The following is a 20812-nucleotide window of genomic DNA, read 5'->3' as shown; positions in this document are numbered from 1 at the left end:
AGGGGAAAGCTGACTACCTGTGTCTTTGGAAGGGGTCATACAAAGGGACAAAGACACTGTTCTGGGAGTAGGAAAAGACAAAGGGAGGTGATGAGAGACGATGGGGGTTGGCACTATCTTTGGATTATGATTCCTCCCTGTGGCTAGAAATCGGGATGCTCCTGAGGGGCAGTGCCAGGAAATGAGGCTGGAGAGAGGCTCCACCTAGACCATGATGATTGTCTGCAAGGGAGAGATGCTCCCTAGTAGGTCTGTTTGCTCCTTGGGAAGATAGCCCTAGTGGTGAAGTGTACGGAGGACCGAGCCAAGGCAGAAAGCCAGTCAGAGGCTACAGGAGCCCTCATGAGGAGCCTTATAGGTAAGGAGCCACCCAGGTGAGGGGGAGGAGCCTTAGGAAGAGTCAAAGGGAGGGGGAGGGGCTAGGGTGAGGCGTCAGTCTAGGCGGGAATGACATTTTTGTTGTCTTATTTTTGAGCTAATAATGACTACTAAGTATTGACTACGCATAATAAAATGTGGAATACATATATATTCCATATATGTGTATATACACACTAACAGTGTGCAGTGATGATTAGCACTAACCAGTGTTAGAACAGAACTCAGCAGGGGTGTCTGGGTGCTCAGTCACATTCGTGAGTTCGAGCCCCGACTGGGCTCCACACTTGGGTGTGCAGCATACTTAAAAAAAAAAATATATATATATATATATATATATATAAAATATATATAATTCAATCAAAACCAAACCAAACCAAAAACCTTTATGATTCTTAAAAACCATGTACTGTGCAGTTCATTAAACACCATGACAGAAAGGCGATGCGTGTGAATGATGGCAGCCTTTGTTGGTGGAGGCTGCAAGGAGATTTAGGGGTTAGAATGAGAACGGCAACTCTGTCAGCCTATGGTCCCAGACTTACTGGTTTTGTGACTTGGACAAATTAGATTCTCAGTTCCTGGTCAGTAAAAGGAAACTATGTTAGTATTCAACCGTAAAGTTAATAAGGATTAGATGAGCAAATATCTATAAATCACACACAGTGATACGCGCTGAATGTTAGTTACAACCTACACTTTTTAAAAAGTTTATGTTTTCAAATTTTCTGTAACAAACATTATTTTTTGTGATCAGGAAAAAAAGCTTTCTATTAAGAGATGAAGCCCTCCATTAAGAGCATAAAGAAGTATAAAAACACTCAAAGGATTCACGTATCAGAAAAGGGAAACGTGAGAGAAGGACAGACTATGTTTCTCTGTTTTACATATCCTTGTCAGTTAATGGGAAAAATGAAATTAATGTTTACTTACTGGTTTCCTAAGGAAGAAGATAGACAAGGCTCCCACTAGGGGCATGTCTCCAATCAACGGTTCCAGGATCACCCGCATTGTACCATGAATCTAAATTCAAATGGAAAACCAAAACACGTCATAGAAGACAATTTCACAGGCCATTTACTGATTCAAGAAGGAGGATACATGATCATCTTAGTGACTTCTGAGCATCTGACTTTATGTTTCTCTCAAGTATAAACTACAAATAGAAAACTTAACTTCAAAGAAATTCTGAGTTAATAAAAACTTCACTTTTCTTTTTGAATAGAGCACAGAGAATTTTAGAAGACTATGAAACTTTAAAACCTTACCTGTATACTTTGCACACCGGCTCTACAAAAATATCGCTTGATCTCCAAATCAATCTCACAGTTTCCTACAAAACTAGCAGAGGAAAAGTTCTGTATTACTGTCTCTTAATCACCACAGACCTGCAAGGTACATAATCTGAGTAAAATGACAGCAAAACAACCAAAACCAGCCTGTAGGCAAAACTGTAATGTGAGGCCCATGTCCGAGTATTTTACTACCCAGAATCACAGACGTCCCTGCTAGCAGATTCGACATTGCCACACCGATTACACATGTCACTTCTCAAAGTGCAGCTTCTGGATCAGTCTCTTGATGGAATGTGGTTTTCATTTGTTTTATAAACAACTGTGCTTGTTTAAAACATAAAAAAAAAAGCTTAGATTATATTTCACCAGGAGTAAATTTTGCGCCCATGCTCCCTGGTCAAAACGAACAGCAGTGTTCCAGGGCTCTGGACATCAAAGGCTAGAAACAATGCGTCTTTCTGAGGCACCAATTTTACTCAGTGATTGAGTCCTTTCAATCATTAATACAAAACGAAACAAACGAAACAAGAATATGGTACAATACTGAATGTCAGGCTTGCATCTATTCTTAATACGAACATGAAACATCATCTATGTTTTGTGTGGGATCTCCGTGATTTGACTCCCACCCTCAGAAGCAGCACATCATGCTCCTACCGGAGGATATCTGGGGGCAGTGTGACAGATGCTGGAAAGAGTGTCTGAGCACACAAGTACAATACTGAAGAAAGGCATCTGAGATGAATTCTTCCGGTATTTATGTCCTGGTGTTAAAGCCAGCACCTACAGATTCTTCTTACTGAGCAGGACCCTGGATCTAGCTGGTAAAACCACCTGTTAAAAAACCACCTCAAGGGCGCCTGGGTGGCTCAGTCGTTAAGCGTCTGCCTTCGGCTCAGGTCATGATCCCAGGGTCCTGGGATCGAGTCCCACATCGGGCTCCCTGCTCGGTGGGAGGCCTGCTTCTCCCTCTCCCACTCCCCCTGCTTGTGTTCCCTCTCTCGCTGTGTCTCTCTCTGTCAAATAAATAAATAAAATCTTAAAAAAAAAAAAAAAAAAACCACCTCAAAACTTTCCTCTTCTTCACCCTAAGACCTGATCATTTTATTTCCTAATATCTGCCAATTACTCCTTCCCCATCTCTACCGCCAATAACCTAATTAAAGTCCCAGTCAAGAACACACAAAAAAGTGGAATACAGATTTTTTTTAGAGACATAAATATCTGAGCAGCATAATCTGCATATGTTGTTATGACTGTTAAAATCATGAAAGCCAGACCGTGTCTTCACAATGGCATCCATTAACTGATTCATTCAAATGTTTAATAAATGTGTAAGAAATCCTCCCTCGGTGCTGGAATAAGAGAATACGGTTTCCATCCTCATGAAGCTCATTATCAGCCTAGTGGACAGTCCCAGGGTGCAGCTGAGCTGAAGACACAGCAGGGCCTCCTTTTATCCCACTGATGACACAATGTTCACAGTAGTGCCTGGTATTTTAAAGATGCAGATTCTTCCATCAGATCATTAGAGGCTGTCAATGCTCCTTTTTAAAGTAAAGGTAATTGGTACCAACTCTGTACATTTACTACATTTATACACTTCAGAAACTCAAAGACAACATTATAAAATAAAAGGATCCTTAGTCAAGGATCAAAATAAGAAACAAAACTATGAACCGAGTCTGTCAGCGGACACACTTCAGCGGTTGCCCCTTACCCAGCTGTGTCATTAGGCCTCACAGGGAGGCAGGAAGCCAAGAGTAAGTTCACAAAGAATGAGGACAAGAACTAAACAAAACCACCTTTATCTGCCAGGTGTGGTACCTGGCAGACTGTCAATTAATCTTTCCCAATTATTTTTTATTGTGATAAAATATACAGAATGTAAAGTGGACCATCTGCATCATTTGTAAGTGTGTAGTTCAGTGGCATCGAGCACATTCACCATGTTGTGCGACCATCACCACCATCAACTCCAGGACTCGTCCATCCTATAAAACTGAAACTCTGTCCCCATGAAACCATTTCCCATTTCCCCTCCCCCAGACCCTGGTGCCCACCATTCCAATTTCTTTCTCTGTAAGTCTGACCACTCTAAGTACCTCATGTAAGTGGAATCGTACAGTATTTGTCTTTTTGTGACAGGCTTACCTCACTCAGCATAATATCCTTATGGTTCATCCGTGTTGCAGCATGTGTCAGAATTTCTTTTTTTCTTTTTTTTTAGCTTTAGAATGGTATTAGATAATCAGCGGTTTCCCAAAGTCACCTTTTTTTTTAAGTTTTTATTTTAATCACCTGGTGCTCAGCATGAAGAATTTCCTTTGTCTTAAAGGTGACTAAAATTCCACTGCACGTACAGACACATTTTCCTTACCCATTCATCTGCCGATGAACACTTGGGTTGCTTCCACATTTCAGCTATTGTGAACTGCTATGAATGTAGGTGTGCAGGTATCTCTTTGAAACCTTATTTTCAGTTCTTTTGGGTATGGACCCAGGAGGGGAATTGCTGGGTCTTACAGTAATTCTGTTTAACTTTTTGAGGAACAACTATTTTGTTTCAACAGCAACTGCACCGTTTTACGTTCCCATCAACAGTGCACAAGGGGCCCAGGTTCTCCACGTCCATGCCAACACTCACTGCTTTCTGTTGTTTGATAGCAGCTGTCCTAACGGGTATGAGGTGGTAGCTCACTGTTTTTGATTTGCATCTCCCTGAGTATCAATGAGGGGAGCATCTTCTCATGTGCTTGCTGTATATTTGTACATCTTCTTTGGAGAAATTATTCAAGACCTTTTGTCCATTTCTGAATCGGGTTGTGTGTTGTTGTTTAGTTTTAGGAGTTCTATATACCTTCAGATATTAAACGCTCATTGGACATGTGATTACACGGACTGCACTGATTCTACGGATTGCTTTTAGTGTTGACATTTAATATTAAGTCTTCCAAACGAAGAACATGGGATGCCTTCCATCTACTTATATCTTCTGTAATTTCTCTCAGCAGACACATCTTTCACCTTCTTGGCTAATTCCTAATAGTTTTATTCTTTCTGATTCTAAACGAGATTGTTTCTTGATTTCACTTTTGGACTGTGCATTGTTAGGTACAGAACGTAACTGATTTTGTGTGTGCTGACTTTATATTCTGCTACTTTGCTGAATTTATTAGTTCTACAAGGTTTTTTTGTGGAATCCTTAGGGTTTTCTACATATAAGATCACATCACGTGTGAACAGAGACAATTTTACTTCCTCCTTTCTAACCTGGATGCCTTGTCTTTTTATTTCTACCTAGTGGCTCTTGCTAGGACTTCCAGTGTCATGTTAAATGGAAGTGGTCAAAGTGGACACGCCTGCTCCTAATCTTGGAAGAAAAGCTTAGTCTCGCACCATTGAGTATGATGTTTGCTGGGGATTTCTCACATATGCCTTTTTAAAAAAACTAATTTATTTCAGTAATCACTACACCCAATGTGGGGCTTGAACTCATGACCCTGAGGTCAAGAGTGGCACACTCCTCCAACTGAGCCAGCCAGGCGCCCCTCAGATATGCCTTTTATTATGCTGAAATAGTTTTCTTCTGTTCCCGGTTTGTTGAGTATTTTTATCATGGAAGAATAATTAATTTTGTCAAATGCTTTTTCTATATCAACTGAAATGATCATGTGGTTTTTTCCCCTTCCGTTATGTTAATGCGGTACTTGATTCATTTGTATATGTTGAAGGATCCTTGCATCCTGGGAGTAAATCCCACTTGGTCATGGTGTATAATTCTTTTAATATGTTGCTGAATTCAGTTTGCTAGTATTTTGATGAGGATTTTGTCATCAGTGTTCCTAATGCATATGGGTCTGTAGTTTTCTTGTAGGGTCTTTAATTTTTTTAATTTAACATGCTTATGATTGGCAATTATCTAGGCTATCAGGAATTAAGACACAGAAAATAAATAAATTTGGGTCTTCAACAATTTAGTCAAATTCCACCAGACAACAGGTAAGAAGCGTGCTCGTTATATCTTCCACTTTAGGGGTACAGCTAAATGACTTTATAAGTCATTAACTATGAAATAAATGTAACACATAAAAACTTACCTAATCTGAAGGTCCAAAATAATTTGCCTTTTGTCCACATTTTCAGTGTACACCTTAACACCATTGATCCTGAGGGGCTGAAACAAGAGGCAGCTTATTTTAAAATCCTTATTTAAAAAATAAACCCAAACCTTACAATGCGGTATAGAGATTAGAACAAGCTTAGCACTAGGCTATAGGAACTAAACTTCTGCTTTCAGAGTGTACTAGCTGTTTCACTTTGGGCAAGGTAGTAGGCCTCCATTCTCCACTTCCTCATCTGTGAAGTAGGGATAATAAATGGCATCTATCTAACGAGGTTACTGTGAAATCAAAGGACATGAGGAGCGTGTCTGGTGCGCAGTGAGTGCTTAAAGGTCAAACCCCATGGCCCTTTGTTTCGTCCAATTTACTTTGACCCTTTCCCTCTAACTTTGTCCTTACATGGTTTGAAACATAACTTCCTTTTTTTTCTTTATGTCTTTTAGTTTTTCACTTCTTAAAATTTTCACAAAAACGGGGCTTTTGAGTGAATCAAAAATACTGGCTATAGGTATAATTTTAATCTAATCTTAATTTAATCTGACACATTAGATAGAGACATGATTGTAAAAAGAAATGGCAGATTATAATAAATGTCGTGTTTTAAGGATCCAGCTGTAACACCATTTTAAAACCTCCCATTTTACCACTTCGAGATAGCTTCTAGGAAGGTTCTCAACCTCACATTTGAGCATCAAACACTCAAGCTGAAGAAATTCCTTACCTTTGGAGTACTACAGCTTACTGTGACAGTTTAGGTGCCCTAACCTCTTACCCCTCAACTAGCTGTAGGATTAAACTCTAAGTCTTTGCGGGGGCGGGGGGAGGGTGCCTGGGTGGCTTCATCGGTAAGCGGCTGCCTTCGGCTAAGGTCATGACCCTTGCTCAGCAGGGAGCCTGCTTCTCCCTCTGCCTGACGCTCCCCCTGCTTGTGCTCTCTCTTACAAATAAATAAATAAAATCTTAAAAACAAAACAAAACTTTAAGTCTTTGAGCATCTACATTTCCTACTATCCTAGGTTCCTGGCCTTTTCCTTGATGATACCAGCTCAGACATGCACAGACTATGAATCAGAGAGAACACGGTTCAAATCACTATGTTGACGAGTGAAAATGGGATATAGGTGGCTTAGGACCTTTACTTTAAATGTTTGCATTGGATAATATTCCTTTCCTCCACTTAACATGACATCTGAGGTTAGGAGAAGCAGCGAGGCCAACTCCACTCCAGATGACTGAGCATTATCCAACACAGGACAAACACCTGAAGGCAACGGAACTCAGCTGACAGAGGGACGTAGCCAGCACGTCGGGTGTGTACAAAGAACCCTGCTCGGGGCTCTGCATGTCCTTCTAGCCTGTTCCTTCCTCAGATAGCTCAAGTTCGCCTGTGCTTGTAAGATACCGGTGCAGATGATAATGATGTCAAGCTGCCTTTACCGAGTCAGCACTACTCTTAACATTCCTCCTGTTCTCCAAGGATAATCTTAGCATCAGACTTAAAGAGTGTGTAATATAAAGTGAACATAATTCTCCCTAAAACAAATCCAGCTGGGATTAGAATTCTAAATTTCCACAAACACAAGCATATCATCTTACATTAGGGGACTGCAAACCATGGCCTGCAGGTTAAATTTAGCCTTTGGCTAAGAAACGTTTTTACATTTTTTAAACGATTATAAAAGAAATGGGGGGGTGTGGAGAAGAATATGCCTCAAAGACTTTATGGGCTGTCAAAGCCTAAAATATGTAGTACCTGGCTTTTTACAGAAAAAAGTGTACAATATCTGCTTCATACTCACATAGCGTTCAACCCTGTATTTGTGTTTTCCTATCTGTTGTTATCATTTTAGGTCAGAGAAGGTAAAATATATATGAAAGGTAAGTGTTACAAAGGCATTTTGTGCAGGCATTTATGTGCTTGAACAACGGGATGATCAGACCCCAGGCTTGTAACTTATCTGGAGACCTCACAGCCAAGAGGAAGAACGACTAAGTACAACACATGTGCCTGCAGTGGAGACCCCAGATTTTGAGTAACTGTAGGTAAGATGGAGCATTCTGGGAGTATAGGATGGGAATAAGCCTGGGGGCGCGGACAAACACAACACAGCGACCAGGTCAGACACTCCTTGGCCACATTATGAAAACCCTGATGGTCTGAAGCAGACACGGGGACCGCAGCACATGCTGACAGCGTGTGGTCTGGCTCCCCGAGCTGCACTAAATGTGCGTCAACTGTGTGGGTGTATCTAAACTACTACTGCATTCTGAATTTTCATCAGGCAGACAAAACAATGTTACCTTGGAAAGTAATACAATGTTATATGTCACTTATACCCCAATTAACAAAAATGTTACCCTGAACTGTTGCTAATCACTGCAAACACTGACTTAAAAAAATAAAAAAAGAAACTAGCCATGAATAACTAATTTAAAGTTTTTTTTTTTTTTTTATTTGAGAGAGAGAGAGAGAGAGAAACAGCATGAGAGGGGAGAGGGTCAGAGGGAGAAGCAGGCTCCCCGCTGAGCTGGGAGCCCGATGTGGGGCTTGATCCCAGGACTCCGGGACCATGACCTGAGCCAAAGGCAGTCGCTTAACCAACTGAGCCACCCAGGCGCCCAATGAATAACTAATTTAGATGTTGTCTTGAGGCTTTCACTAGAAGGAATATTAGGAATTAGCAGTTTTTCTTTGTATCTGATTCTAGTAACAAAATCTATCTTTCCCTTCATCTACATAATTAATGCGATTCTACAAGTCTGGCACTGGAGTCCTTAATTATCATTTTTAAACATCTTGAGGGATAAACACCTTTAAGTTTGTTGTCAATTATGAAACTTTTACTATGAATTCATGTATCAAACTCCAACTAGACAGACTGTGAAAAACTGTACAAAGATAATTCTTTTTTTTTTTTTTAAGATTTTTTATTTATTTGACAGAGACACAGCGAGAGAGGGAACACAAGCAGGGGGAGTGGGAGAAGGAGAAGCAGGCTTCCTATGGAGCAGGGAGCCCGATGTAGGGCTCGATCCCAGGACCCTGGGACCATGACCTGAGCCGAAGGCAGGCGCTTAACGACTGAGCCACCCAGGCGCCCCTGTACAAAGGTAATTCTGATAGAAGGATGTGGGGTAGAAAGACATGATGGGAACTGAGAGAAACTACCCAAGGAAACTGAACAGGTCAAAGACCACAGGGGAAGAATGAGTGCAACGTGAGGACCTCCTGACAGACAAAGGGAGGGCGTCCCACATGAGGCAGAACTGGAACGAGCTGCAGAGACAGCCTGCTAGACCCTCCTCAGGAGCAATTTTTTCTCTATAAAGTAATTTGAAGTAGTTTTATATATTTTTTAAAGTGTTCACACCAATTCTACCATGTGCACAAGTAAGGATACTTAAGAAGAAACTGACCTGCTGACCCACGTCAACTTTTGTGAAACTGAAAGTGCTAAGGTGGGTGTTTGCTCCCCGCACAGCTGGCTCTATAGTTTCTCGAAACAACTTCTCTATAAACTGGCAAATAAAAGGCCACATATGTTTTACAGTCTGTAAAGAAGAAAGAACTCATGTCAAACAAAATGCTGTAACACATAATAATGTATTATGTACTAACACGTAATGATGTACTTACATCATCATGAAAAATTACACCTCTATAGTTTAGCAGAATTTTTGAAAATTAAGAGGGGGTCTCCTTTTCATTATGCAAAATCAACATGATCTGAATTTCAAAAATGTACTACAACAATAAACTACAGATTAACTAATATGTTCCAGAAATTAGTTATTCTGGTTAAGCATTCCATTTAAGCATATCAGCACATTTAAAGTTGCTTAGGGGGAAAAAGAAAAATCAGAAAACCCTGTGGTTTCAGCTCGTTTCTAAAAACCTAAAACTGTATAGATCTTAATAAACATTAATGAGTTTTCTTTAATGATGGACTAACTTCTGATGCTGTCAGGCAATCATTAATCTACATTAGTTTTTACTTTATAGCTCTAAGGATATACAAAATGTGGGGACAAACATCTACTTCAAAATATATGATCTGAAAAAATAACCTTTAAAAATTATTAATCTATTACTAGGTTTCTTGGGAATTACTTCCCTTTTCATAATATTTTCAAAAATTCTGCTTGTAATTATTATAAAATAGACTTGAGCACTAGCCAATCAGGGAAGTAGACACAAGGCCAAATACACAACTATGACTATATCATCAATTTTTTCATGTTAAAGACACAGTTTTCACTACTTAGGAAAGTACCGTTTATCAGTTATGACTCAGTTTTTTTGAGAGCAGGAGCCAGTCCACTACATCCAAAAGAGTTCACATACTGTCAACATCCAACTTCCCAAAAATGGAAAGATGGCACCTCATCCTCTAACTCCCGCTGATACTCTGGTATTTAGTATATTCTACTCTTACCTTATTTAGCCATTCTGCTCTTTCAGTGTCTGGAAAATGAACCTAAGAGAAAAACATACACATGACTTATGGACTCCCAGCAACTGTACGTGAAAATGTCGCGCAGGCTGTTTAATCTTTTTTTAAATTTTTATTGTTATGTTAATTACCATACATTACATCATTAGTTTTTGATGTGGTGTCCCATGATTCATTGTTTGTGCATAACACTCAGTGCTCCATGCAGAACGTGCCCTCCTCAATACCCATCACCAGGCTAACCCATCCCCCCACCCCCCTCCCCTCTAAAACCCTGTTTGTTTCTCAGAGTCCATCGTCTCTCATGGTTCGTCTCCCCCTCCGATTCCCCCCCGCCTTCATTCTTCCCCTCCTGCTACATTCTTCTTTTTTTTTTTCTTAACATATGATGTATTATGTTTCAAAGGTACAGATCGTGATTCAACAGTCTTGCACAATTCACAGCACTCACCATAGCAGGCTGTTTAATCTTATCGTACACCCATTGTTTCCCTAACGCTTCTCGACAATGCCGGGCTCTGAAGCTTTGCACAACGGCTTCTGAGGAGAAACCGAAATGTGTGGTGCTCTGGCTCTTTACGTCCCAACAACACTTTGAGGCAGAAAAGTCTAGTGACAACCAACACCACAGTCCCTTCTTTGTATCTCTCAGGTCCAGAGGAAAGCTCCCGGGCATCTGGAATATCGGGAAGAGTATTCCACTGTGAGTTCTTCCTTTTTAAGAGCCATGCTTCTCCACTCCATGGCCAGCACTGCCATCAGTACTCCAGACACCTAGACTCAGAGCCTTCAAGAACCCACCTTTCCCTCTGACTTTCCTCTTTTGGCCCAAACCAGCCGGCAGATGCTTTTCCGTATCTGGCTTCTCTCACACCATCTCCCAAATGAATATTGTAATTACAGTCCTCCACGAGTAGGGCCTGTATACTGGAGAATATGAGTGTTTGCAGAGATAGAAACAAACCTATTTAGAGAAAAGGTGGAAACGTATGTTCTTTGCTGTTAAGATAAAAACCCCTTGCAGAGGAAGGCTAAAGCTGTTTTGGGTAGGGAGTTCTCCTCTGAGAAATGCTATGTACTCCCTCAAAGAAAGAACAGCATGCAGGCCATACTAATGTTCCGAAAAGCGTATTCTTGGTTTAGATGTACGCTGGGTCACAGGCCGTTTTGTGAGGGTGACTGAGATGTGGTCAGGGAAATGTGATTCCTGGAACTGCCACACTCACGTTCCTACACGACACGGGCACAGCAGCCTACCCCACACTGCGGCTGAGAGGAGCTGGCCAGGGACTATCATGGTGGCGGGGGTGGGGGGCTCCCGAGAAGACGGTTCTCTCAAGCTTGGCCCTGGGAGGAGCCGCGGTCACTGCACCCTCTCACAGCCACACTGCTTCATGAGAGGCCACAGCCGTTTCCTCCTGCTCCTCTGTGTCCCTGTGCCAGAGCCGCCCGCTCCTTCACACCCCAGGTTCAACGTGCCTGAGCCACAAGGGGGGCCCAGAGGGAACTGAAATAATGTCTTCTAAGTTAGTCAGCTTGAATCCATTCTGGGACAAAAGCAAAGGGACGGCAACCTTCCAGAATTAAGGAAAAGGCTTAAGAGTTGGGAAGGATAATGCTAAATAAGGCAAAGATTTGGGGAAGAGAACTACTGGCAAAGATTACTTAAATCCAGAAGACATGTGGCTGTGGAGAGGCCTATTTGACCCGAGTGGAACTGCACTTTCCGCCAAAAACCTAAGACATTTGGGGGCTTGCCGAACTGGCTGGACTAGGGTGCAAAATGAAGCAGGGGCAACTCCTCTGCGGGTTGTGTTCTGCTATTTCTTCACATTACAGGAGCCAGTACTCTGCGTCAGATCAGGAATGCGTCGGGGGGCTGCCCCTCCAGGTACCAGGCCTTAAAAAGCAGGTGTTCAGCTGTGGCCCCAGGAGGCAATTTATCGTGAGATTGTCTTCCCTTCTGCCCCGGCCCTTGGAATCCAACTAGCCACAGTGGCCACAGAAAGGACGAAAAGCACAAGCAGAGCACCTATTTGGGGACGGCCAGCACTCCTTCACTGCAGATGCGTTTCTCCTGGAATTTCAGAGCAAACAAGAGAACCGACAGCTCTCTCTGCAGGCCTGCCTTTTCTGGTGATGCTAAGCCTGCCGACACCTGCTTACCTGGGAGGCCTTGCTCGGCTTCCCAGCCACACCAAGTCCACCTCTAGAAGCCGCATTTCAGTTACCTCACTCAACACCATGCAGTCCTACATGTTTATCAAATGGGAGATCAAAGACCTGCCTCAAATCATATTTTCTCTGACTCACCACCCCCAAATCTTGTCTTTATCACAGTCCTGTGGAATTCAACCAAACAATAATGGCTCCTTTGCACAGAAATATATTCTTCTTTATTTACTGGTTACCTTTTTCTTAACTTCCCCTCTCTGCCAGTTCCTCCTTACGATCAGCTCACCTCCGTTCTAGACAGCTTCCCAAACACGCCACCATTCACAATCACTCCTCAGCCCCACAGCAGTCACACTCAGGTTCTCTCCAGAAATCTGCATTTGTCACCTATCACTCTGTTAAGGCTCCTTAGCTGTTCCGTGTACCCAACCCCTCCCTCTCACCCCGTGCACCACATACTCGTACAAAGGAATGAACGGTCTCTGAAGAGATGCTACTCAGAGCTGACAGAATGCTTAACACTCAATCTAAAACATTACTCCTGAGTCTCTGTGTGGAGTTTGCTTTTTCAGAGACATCTATATTTCTGACTATTTAGAATATTACTGAAATTACTGTAAATTCTTCGGGCTGTACTTTAATGTAAAATGTTATGTGAAGTGTAAAACCTCAATACGGTATTGGACTTAGATTAAAATTCTGTATCATTCCACACTGAATAAAAGTACCAACTATCCACATCAAGATAATCCTTAGGACCATGTGGGCTTACAGATGACAGCAAGAATGCATGATGTTAGGATGTCAGTGAGAGGGGCCCACGCAGGTGGTCCATGGCTTCAATTCTAGAAATCCTAAACTGCTGCTCTGCTTCAAAAAGAAATATTTCCTATGTCGTGTCCTTTAATAAAATTACAGAAAGAGGAGTTTAACCTGTTTTCAGATTTTTTTCTTTGCTCCCAAATATTATGAAGTGACAGGCTATGTTCATTTATACCTTATGCCCAGTAAACAACCGAAACACCATCTGTGAAAACAAGGACTTTACCTGTTGTGATTTTAGTCTGTGATGCCGCAAATCATCACTCAAGGCAGACATCAGGATGCCCACCCTACTGAGAACACGGTAGGCTCTTGGGGGGCTGGTACCAGCACCTCTACAGATGGGTATCCCACATTCCTCAGTAACCAGGAGAAGACACGACGGACTGAGGTCTTGCCAGACACAGCTGGGCCAGATGGGCTGCATCTTTTTCCAGTGAGCAGGGGGTAAGTGGTCAGTTCCTTTTCACTAACTGGTAGAGAGTCATCTATTAATCCTACATACTTCAGAGAAATTGTTTCTCTGTAGTTTATGTGCAAATGGTTTTCCTTCTACTACTGAGGGGTAAAATGTGTCTATAGTAGTTTTCTTTTTTTTTTTTTTTAAGATTCCTTAGTTTCTTTGAAGAACTGAATTCTTGCTAAGTTCTAAAAGCCCATAACCAGGTAACCTAAGTATAATGCCTCACACAGAGAAAGCTTTGACTAATCTAGATTTTCCACCCACTTCAAATTTTTTTCTTAGATTTATTTATTTATTTAGTTGACAGAGGGAGACACAGCAAGAGAGGGAACACAAGCAGGGGGAGTGGGAGAGGGAGAAGCAGTCTTCCCGCGGAGCAGGGAGCCCAATGCGGGGCTCGATCCCAGAACCCTGGAATCATGACCTGAGCCGAAGGCAGACGCTTAACCGACTGAGCCACCCAGGCGCCCCCCCCACTTCAAATTTAAGGAAGGCTCAAAGATTAGGGTCCTGTCTGGAAGCTGATATGCACAAAGTTGTGTGTATACAAATTTACTTAGAGACAAATCATCAGATTTTCACAGAGTCCACAAAGCCAAGAAGGTTAAGATCATATAATGAGGTGATCGAGAAGGCTGAGCTCCCTTCAAAACCTTTCATATAAAAGGTTCGGAGGAGCAGAAGGTGAGGGAAGGAAGATGCTGAAGACCCCATCCTTGGATGGCTGAGGAACAGATAACAAATCTCCCTCCAACTGGGTTCCTGGAAGATTAGTGAGTCCTCAAGCCCAAGCACGCTTGGTTGACATAATAGAAGTAACTGTTAGCCGCCGTATTATGGCAGTGTTACGTGCTGCTGTGCGCGGCCGGTTCTGTGGTGAGCTATCAACATACACTAACTGAGCTAATTCTTTTTTCTTTTTGTGGATAAAAGACCTTGAATTTTAATAAGGTAGACAACCAGCTTGCACAACCCAGGACACCAATCCACGCCCTCTGTCCCCAGGCGTGGTACAGATGCACACGTATGTCAACACAACTTTGTAAATCGTATTTCTTCCTCCTTCTCAGCCATCTGCCTTCAAAATAGAAAGGAATTATTTCAATGAGGCCATGAAACTCTCCATCTCCCAAGTCACACATAACGGACCCCGTGTTAATTGTCTCTCCCGCACCGCACCTGAACTATTTCAAACTCTCCACCCAGTCGAGCAAACCAGAAATCTCAGAGTCACCATTACTACTGCCTCTCCTTCACTCCCTAACCCTGGTCAGCTCTTCCTTCTAAATCTCCATCTGAGCTAATTCTTTTTTTTTATTTTTTTTTTATTTTTAAAGATTTTATTTATTTATTTGAGAGAGAGAGAATGAGAGAGAGCACATGAGAGGGGGGAGGGTCAGAGGGAGAAGCAGACTCCCTGCCGAGCAGGGAGCCTGATGCGGGACTCGATCCAGGGACTCCAGGATCATGACCTGAGCCGAAGGCAGTCGCTTAACCAACTGAGCCACCCAAGCACCCTGAGCTAATTCTTAACAACAAATCTACAAATAGGAACCATTAATATCCCCAATTTACAGGATAGCTACTAAGTGACAGAATGGGGATGAAAAATCAGATTTGTCTGCCCCTTCTGCTGATCACTTTATTACTGAGGGACGAAAAAAGTACTGTGGAGACAGTCAATCCACAGAGTCCATCAAGTTCTCAGTAGGACAGACTCCCACGAAAGAGTGAAGCTCAGAACTCAGGATATATGCCTTAAATTATATGAAGTACCAAGTCAGAAGTAGAAAATTTTGTGTTTAATAGTGATCTATTTATCTAGACTCTAGAGATCAAATATAGTACAAGTCCTGAAATAGCTAAGAGCAAAGTTCAGCAAGCATGATAGCAATTCACAATAAAACACAATTACCAGACCCAGTATTTCACCCAAGACTAAGAAGAGAGCAATCTAAAGGCTGGTTTTACTTAATATTTGCATGAAAGGGCTATGATATCTAAGTAGTAATGATAAAATTCCATATATATTCACCCTGTGGCCCAGCAATCCCATTTCTAAGCAACTGATTAAATATGATAAAATGACTTCTGCAAAAATTGTTCCAAAATGAAAACATGTGCCTTCTCTAAGATTATTTGCTTTCTCTAAGTTTACTGGTATTTTCCAAATTAGGTCTGCCAGTAGGCTAGCAAATTCCTACTCATCCTGTCATACTTCAAGAGAGTAACCCTATAAAGCTGTTTCTTTCCTGCAAAATACATACCAGTCCCACAAATGGCCTACAGAATTTAAATTTATATAATAATAAGGCTTCTCTACTCACCATCATGCACCAGAACAGAAATACAGTTTGACTGGTGTGAATTCTGATTTTGTTATTGCATTTCTGTCACTGCGCTATTCCTTAATCTACTGCACATGTGTAGATTGTTCTTGTTGAAGAACAGACTGAAGCAGCCATTTTTTGAGCAGTTACTTCTGGCTCTGTCCTCAGAGCTAGGGATAGGACACAGAGACACACTCCTGTCCTTGGGAAGCTCACAGCTGGTGGAGTGGACGGTGTGGAAAGATGTGATCACTGGTCAGTGAGGGGAGGATCTGATGCTGCCTGGAAGAGTCCATAAGAAATTTGGGAAGAACACAGTGTGTCGGATGGGTTTGGAAAAATTAGTTGGGGTTTGCTATGCAAAGAGACTATTCTAAGCAAAAATAACAGCATATGCAATGTATGCTGGCTGGATTTAGCGATGGGAGGAATGGTAAATGCTGAAGCTGAAAAATCAGGTCAAGACCGGCCTGAAATGTTTTCTATGCCATGCAAAGGAGTGCTGGTTTTATTCTACAGGCATCAGGTCAATGCTGGAGTATTCAGTAGAGAAATGATGGAAGATTAGCATTCCAGGAAACACTTCTGCAGGACCCCCAATCTATTCTGAAACAAGCAGAAAGAAGAAGGCAGAGAAACCACCTGCACGAATAAACCCTCAACACAAGTGAACCAGCTGGAATTGAAGGTCAGTCCGTCTCCTCGTAGCGGAATCCCGAGGCACTCAATAATTCTGGGATTTTTAATTTATAAGGGATTATTTCAAAGTGCCAAAGAAAAAGATATCAAAATTGAAGAAAGAAATCTGTTACCAAATTTTAATTCTGTTTACTAAGTCAAAAAATCTGCTTCTCACTAATACATATTCATAAACATTTGCTTATGTTCCACCAAACAGAATTTAAAGTAGCAAAAACATCGAAGATAAAAACTGGAATATACAGAGAAAACAGAAAACACATTCCTAAATCACAGAAAAGTCCATGAACACATATGATTTGGTTTAAAATCTTATCTTTGAACTTAAAAAAAGAAAAAAAAAAAGCACAAAAGCCACTTAAATCTCCTTTATAAGTCCAATTAAAAAACAAGTTTTCATATTTATTATTTATATTATCTCTACAAACTAGAAAGAACCATTGTATGATTACTTACGTTTTGATTATATTTAAAAGTCGACACTACATAAGAAATTTCTTTTTAATCTTATCTTTAAAAAGAACAAAGGCATATTTTGGATTCTAATATGATGTTGATATTACCAAAGTTGTTTTGTTTTAAAAAAAAATTAAACCAAATATACAAAGATAGAACATTAATTGTGTGCCAGGAACATACAGTATCTTGTTTAATCCTCACAACACTTTGAACAATGAGTGGCTCCATCTAACAGGTCATGAAACAGATTCACAGAGGAAGGCTAATTTGTTCAAAGAGACAGGGGAACAGTCTAGAGGGAGGAGACCCAGACTCGAGGGTTCTAACGCCCGCCCTGTTACACCTGGTGAAGTACAAGGGCTGCTACAAGTTGGAGCACAGCCAAACTTTTCTAAACAAATCATTTTCTCTATTTCTGAACATTAAAAATGATATGGGCTAACGCTTAAAAGTGAAGTTAAATGAAAGGACTAACAGCACTCCCCCTGAAGACAACGTGAACACCCAGCAGTCTGTGGGCATCAGTGCTCAGTGCAACACCAGCAGAGGCCTGGGCACCTGCAGCCCCACAGAAGTACGCCGAGTGCGCGGGTGCTTTTAAGTTCCACTCGCATTAGCAGCACTGGAACATGCAGTCCAAAAGCTGGGGACTCCTTCATTTAAAAAAAAAAAAACGAGAGGCGCCTGGGTGGCTCATTCAGCTCAGGTCATGATCCCAGGGTCCTGCTCAGCGGGGAGTCTGCTCCTCCTCCTCCCTCTGCCTGCCCCTCCCCCCTTGCTTGTGCGCTTGCTCACGCCCTCTGTCAAATAAATAAAAAATAAGAACAAAAGGAGAACAACATGTTATCTTTTTAAAAAAAATCTAGAATAAGCTAATCACTCTCTGGGAAAATATGAAGAAACATATCTATGGCACCTGAAGCATGACTGATGTAATATTTTTAAGTAAAATTAAAAATATAAATGAATGAAATGATCATTTTGGAAACCAAATGTCATTAAACTTCAAACAGGAAACTGGCCAATTAAGTTATCAAGTTCACTTAATCACATTCTGCCTCATCCCAAGAAAGATTTGAGCTTTGCTCATTTCTGCATCATCCTTTAGGCACGATCTCAAAAACAAACAAATAAAAACCAACAACAAAAATACACCCAACACCAAAAAACTCACCAAATTCTTACTTGGAGCAATGATTGGTTCCAGTGAAAGAATTCTTTCACTACTTTGGGGGAAAGGAAAAAGGAATTCAATCCCTCTGGTACAGCTGTTCTGAGTGTGCCTCTGGAACCTGGGGGAGATTCCAACCAGCACAAACCCAAGCAAGCCCTACCTCAGCACCCACCCCACACGAGTGAGAGTCACCCACACTTCAGCAATCCCAAAACACCAACCTTCCTACACCATGCAATGAATTCTACCTAAGTCTACAAATTGAAAAGACCTAAGCAGGAGTTTTATTTCCTTTTCTAAAATTAACACTTACCTCTCAAAAATAAGAACAAACAAGGCAAGAATAGGACAACAGAACCATAGGTTCTAAGAAAACATGAGATGCCTACACTTTATTCATTGTATCACAAGACAAACTGAAACCTTTAAGCAATCAACACATATCTTTGCCTGGAAGTACACAGCTGGTTTACTTAAACAGACCGGGCCTGCATTCAAACAGTTCACAAGCTGGGGAGATACTAACTAAAAATCTTCAAATGTTTAATATTGTTTTGTCTGCATACTGATTAATTTTAAAATCAATGAAAATGGAAAAAGACTTGCAGCAAGTTAAAATTACCCAGAAAAATTGTGGTTAATTCACAAATCAACCAAAGGGAGTCTAAGGTTCCAGTGTTTAGAACGACTTGGGAGAACCCAGGATCTGGAACTGCTACTGAAGAAGGTGGACGTGTGGGACAGCAGCGCAAGAGTGTCAGAAGTGTTCTCACTCTCTTGACCTTGGCTCAAGGGGACACCTACAGTTCTCCATGCCGGTGCTTTCCACTCCTGACACACACAGACAACAACATATGTATGGCCTGCTGACATAACGTGGAGGAGACCTGCGGACTTCTGCATGGGATCCGGAGGGAAAAAAAAAAATCACAATTTCTTCATATTATATAATTATGGTGAGAAAAAAGGCATTAGGGAAAGTATTAAATACTGACATTGGACAAACTTCCAAATGAAAGGATTTCAAAAAATTTAAACTGTAAGTCATCAGTATCTTGCAATGTACGTTACCTCTTGGTGAACATATCAGCGAGGAGCTCTGAGCATTCTGACCGATTGGCTGTTGAACATATCAGCAAGAAAATGACTCAGATGAAAATTGGTACCAACGTAAATTTGTGCCCTCCAATCTTTTTATATTTAAACTTTTTACCTATTTCCCAGAGGGGTTATTGTAAACTACCTCTGACTTTCCTCACAATGCCCAATTCCAATTTGCCCTACTCCCACCTTCCCCAGAGGCTCAGTATGCATGCAAATTGGAAAAAATGGAGTCAAGAAATCTTTTTTTTTTTTTTTTTTAAAGATTTTGTTTATTTATTTGACAGAGGGAGATACACAGCGAGAGAGAGAACACAAGCAGGGGGAGTGGGAGAGGGAGAAGCAGGCTTCCCGCAGAGCAGGGAGCCCGATGTGGGGCTCGATCCCAGGACTCCGGGATCATGACCTGAGCCGAAGGCAGACGCTTAACGACTGAGCCACCCAGGCGCCACCTGGAGTCAAGAAATCTTAATAATTTTTTCTAAGATACTGGAATGCTTTCTCCTAAAAGCTACTTCTACAAAGAAAGTATTCAAGGTTAAAAACATGAGAGAGGAATGCTTCTATCAGAACTTGTCAATCCTGTAATAAAATGTTAACAGTATGGTCAAATTAGTCATTTGGATGGTAAAAAGAAATTACACAAAATAACTGGGTTTAGGGGTGCCTGGGTGGCTCAGTCGTTAAGCGTCTGCCTTCAGCTGGGGTCGTGATCCCAGGGTCCTGGGATCGAGCCCCGCATCGGGCTCCCTGCTCAGCAAGAAGCCTCTTCTCCCTCTCCTACTCCCCCTGCTTGTGTTCCTGCTCTCGCGGTCTCTCTCTGTCAAATAAATAAGTAAAATCTTAAAAAAAAAACAAAACAAAACTGGGTTTACCTATTTTTAGTCTACATAAAAAGTAGGCAATCAACTAATTCACGTAGTAAATAAAGCAATTAACCTTTTTCTAAATCCACACAGTTGTACACTTCTCAGGAGTCTGTGTCCGCTTCATGTGGACTTCGACCACTGTGTAACAGTGTGATCTGATAGACCAAAAAGAACGCTATAGTACAAAGACATTAAAATACAATGACAATGCTGGAAAATCCACCTGTTTAAAGGCCCTTTCCTACTGGCAAACATTTTCAAAACTCTCTCCTAGGTACTTTTTCCATTAACACGAAATTTCACCAGGGAATCTGAGAAGCACTAACATTCCTGCAGTGTTTTACCTTAGACCAAAGGTAGTGACCACGATCACTTTATATGCTCACCACAGACCTAACAGGATAAATTTGTTGCTTTCTTCTGTGGTCTCAAACTCCAACAGTTTGAAGTAAGAACTGGCTGCTGACCA

At 41.5% G+C, this 20812-nt stretch overlaps 1 protein-coding gene across 7 annotated transcripts in view; it reads right to left on the bottom strand.

Moving 5' to 3' along the window:
* ESYT2 (extended synaptotagmin 2) overlaps positions 1-20812 on the bottom strand; it is an 81278-nt gene that overhangs the window by 41179 nt on the left and 19287 nt on the right. For 4 of the 7 annotated variants that reach the window (XM_032394405.1, XM_032394406.1, XM_032394407.1 and 1 more), the window contains exons 2-7: positions 10703-10927; positions 10234-10275; positions 9215-9349; positions 5774-5850; positions 1647-1719; positions 1312-1401 (exon numbers count right to left, since the gene is read on the bottom strand). In XM_032394405.1, coding sequence (XP_032250296.1) covers positions 1312-1401; positions 1647-1719; positions 5774-5850; positions 9215-9349; positions 10234-10275; positions 10703-10927 — 642 coding nt within the window. The remainder of the gene's footprint in view (positions 1-1311; positions 1402-1646; positions 1720-5773; positions 5851-9214; positions 9350-10233; positions 10276-10702; positions 10928-20812) is intronic. The other 3 variants (XM_032394409.1, XM_032394411.1, XM_032394412.1) reach the window with 1 other exon arrangement.

Source organism: Phoca vitulina, unplaced genomic scaffold, assembly GCF_004348235.1.
Source record: "Phoca vitulina isolate PV1807 unplaced genomic scaffold, GSC_HSeal_1.0 scaffold80, whole genome shotgun sequence".
In the NCBI taxonomy this organism is placed as follows: Eukaryota; Metazoa; Chordata; class Mammalia; order Carnivora; family Phocidae; genus Phoca; species Phoca vitulina.
The sequence above is the reverse complement of the archived record's forward strand: the minus strand, read 5'-3'. Positions and strand labels throughout refer to the sequence as shown.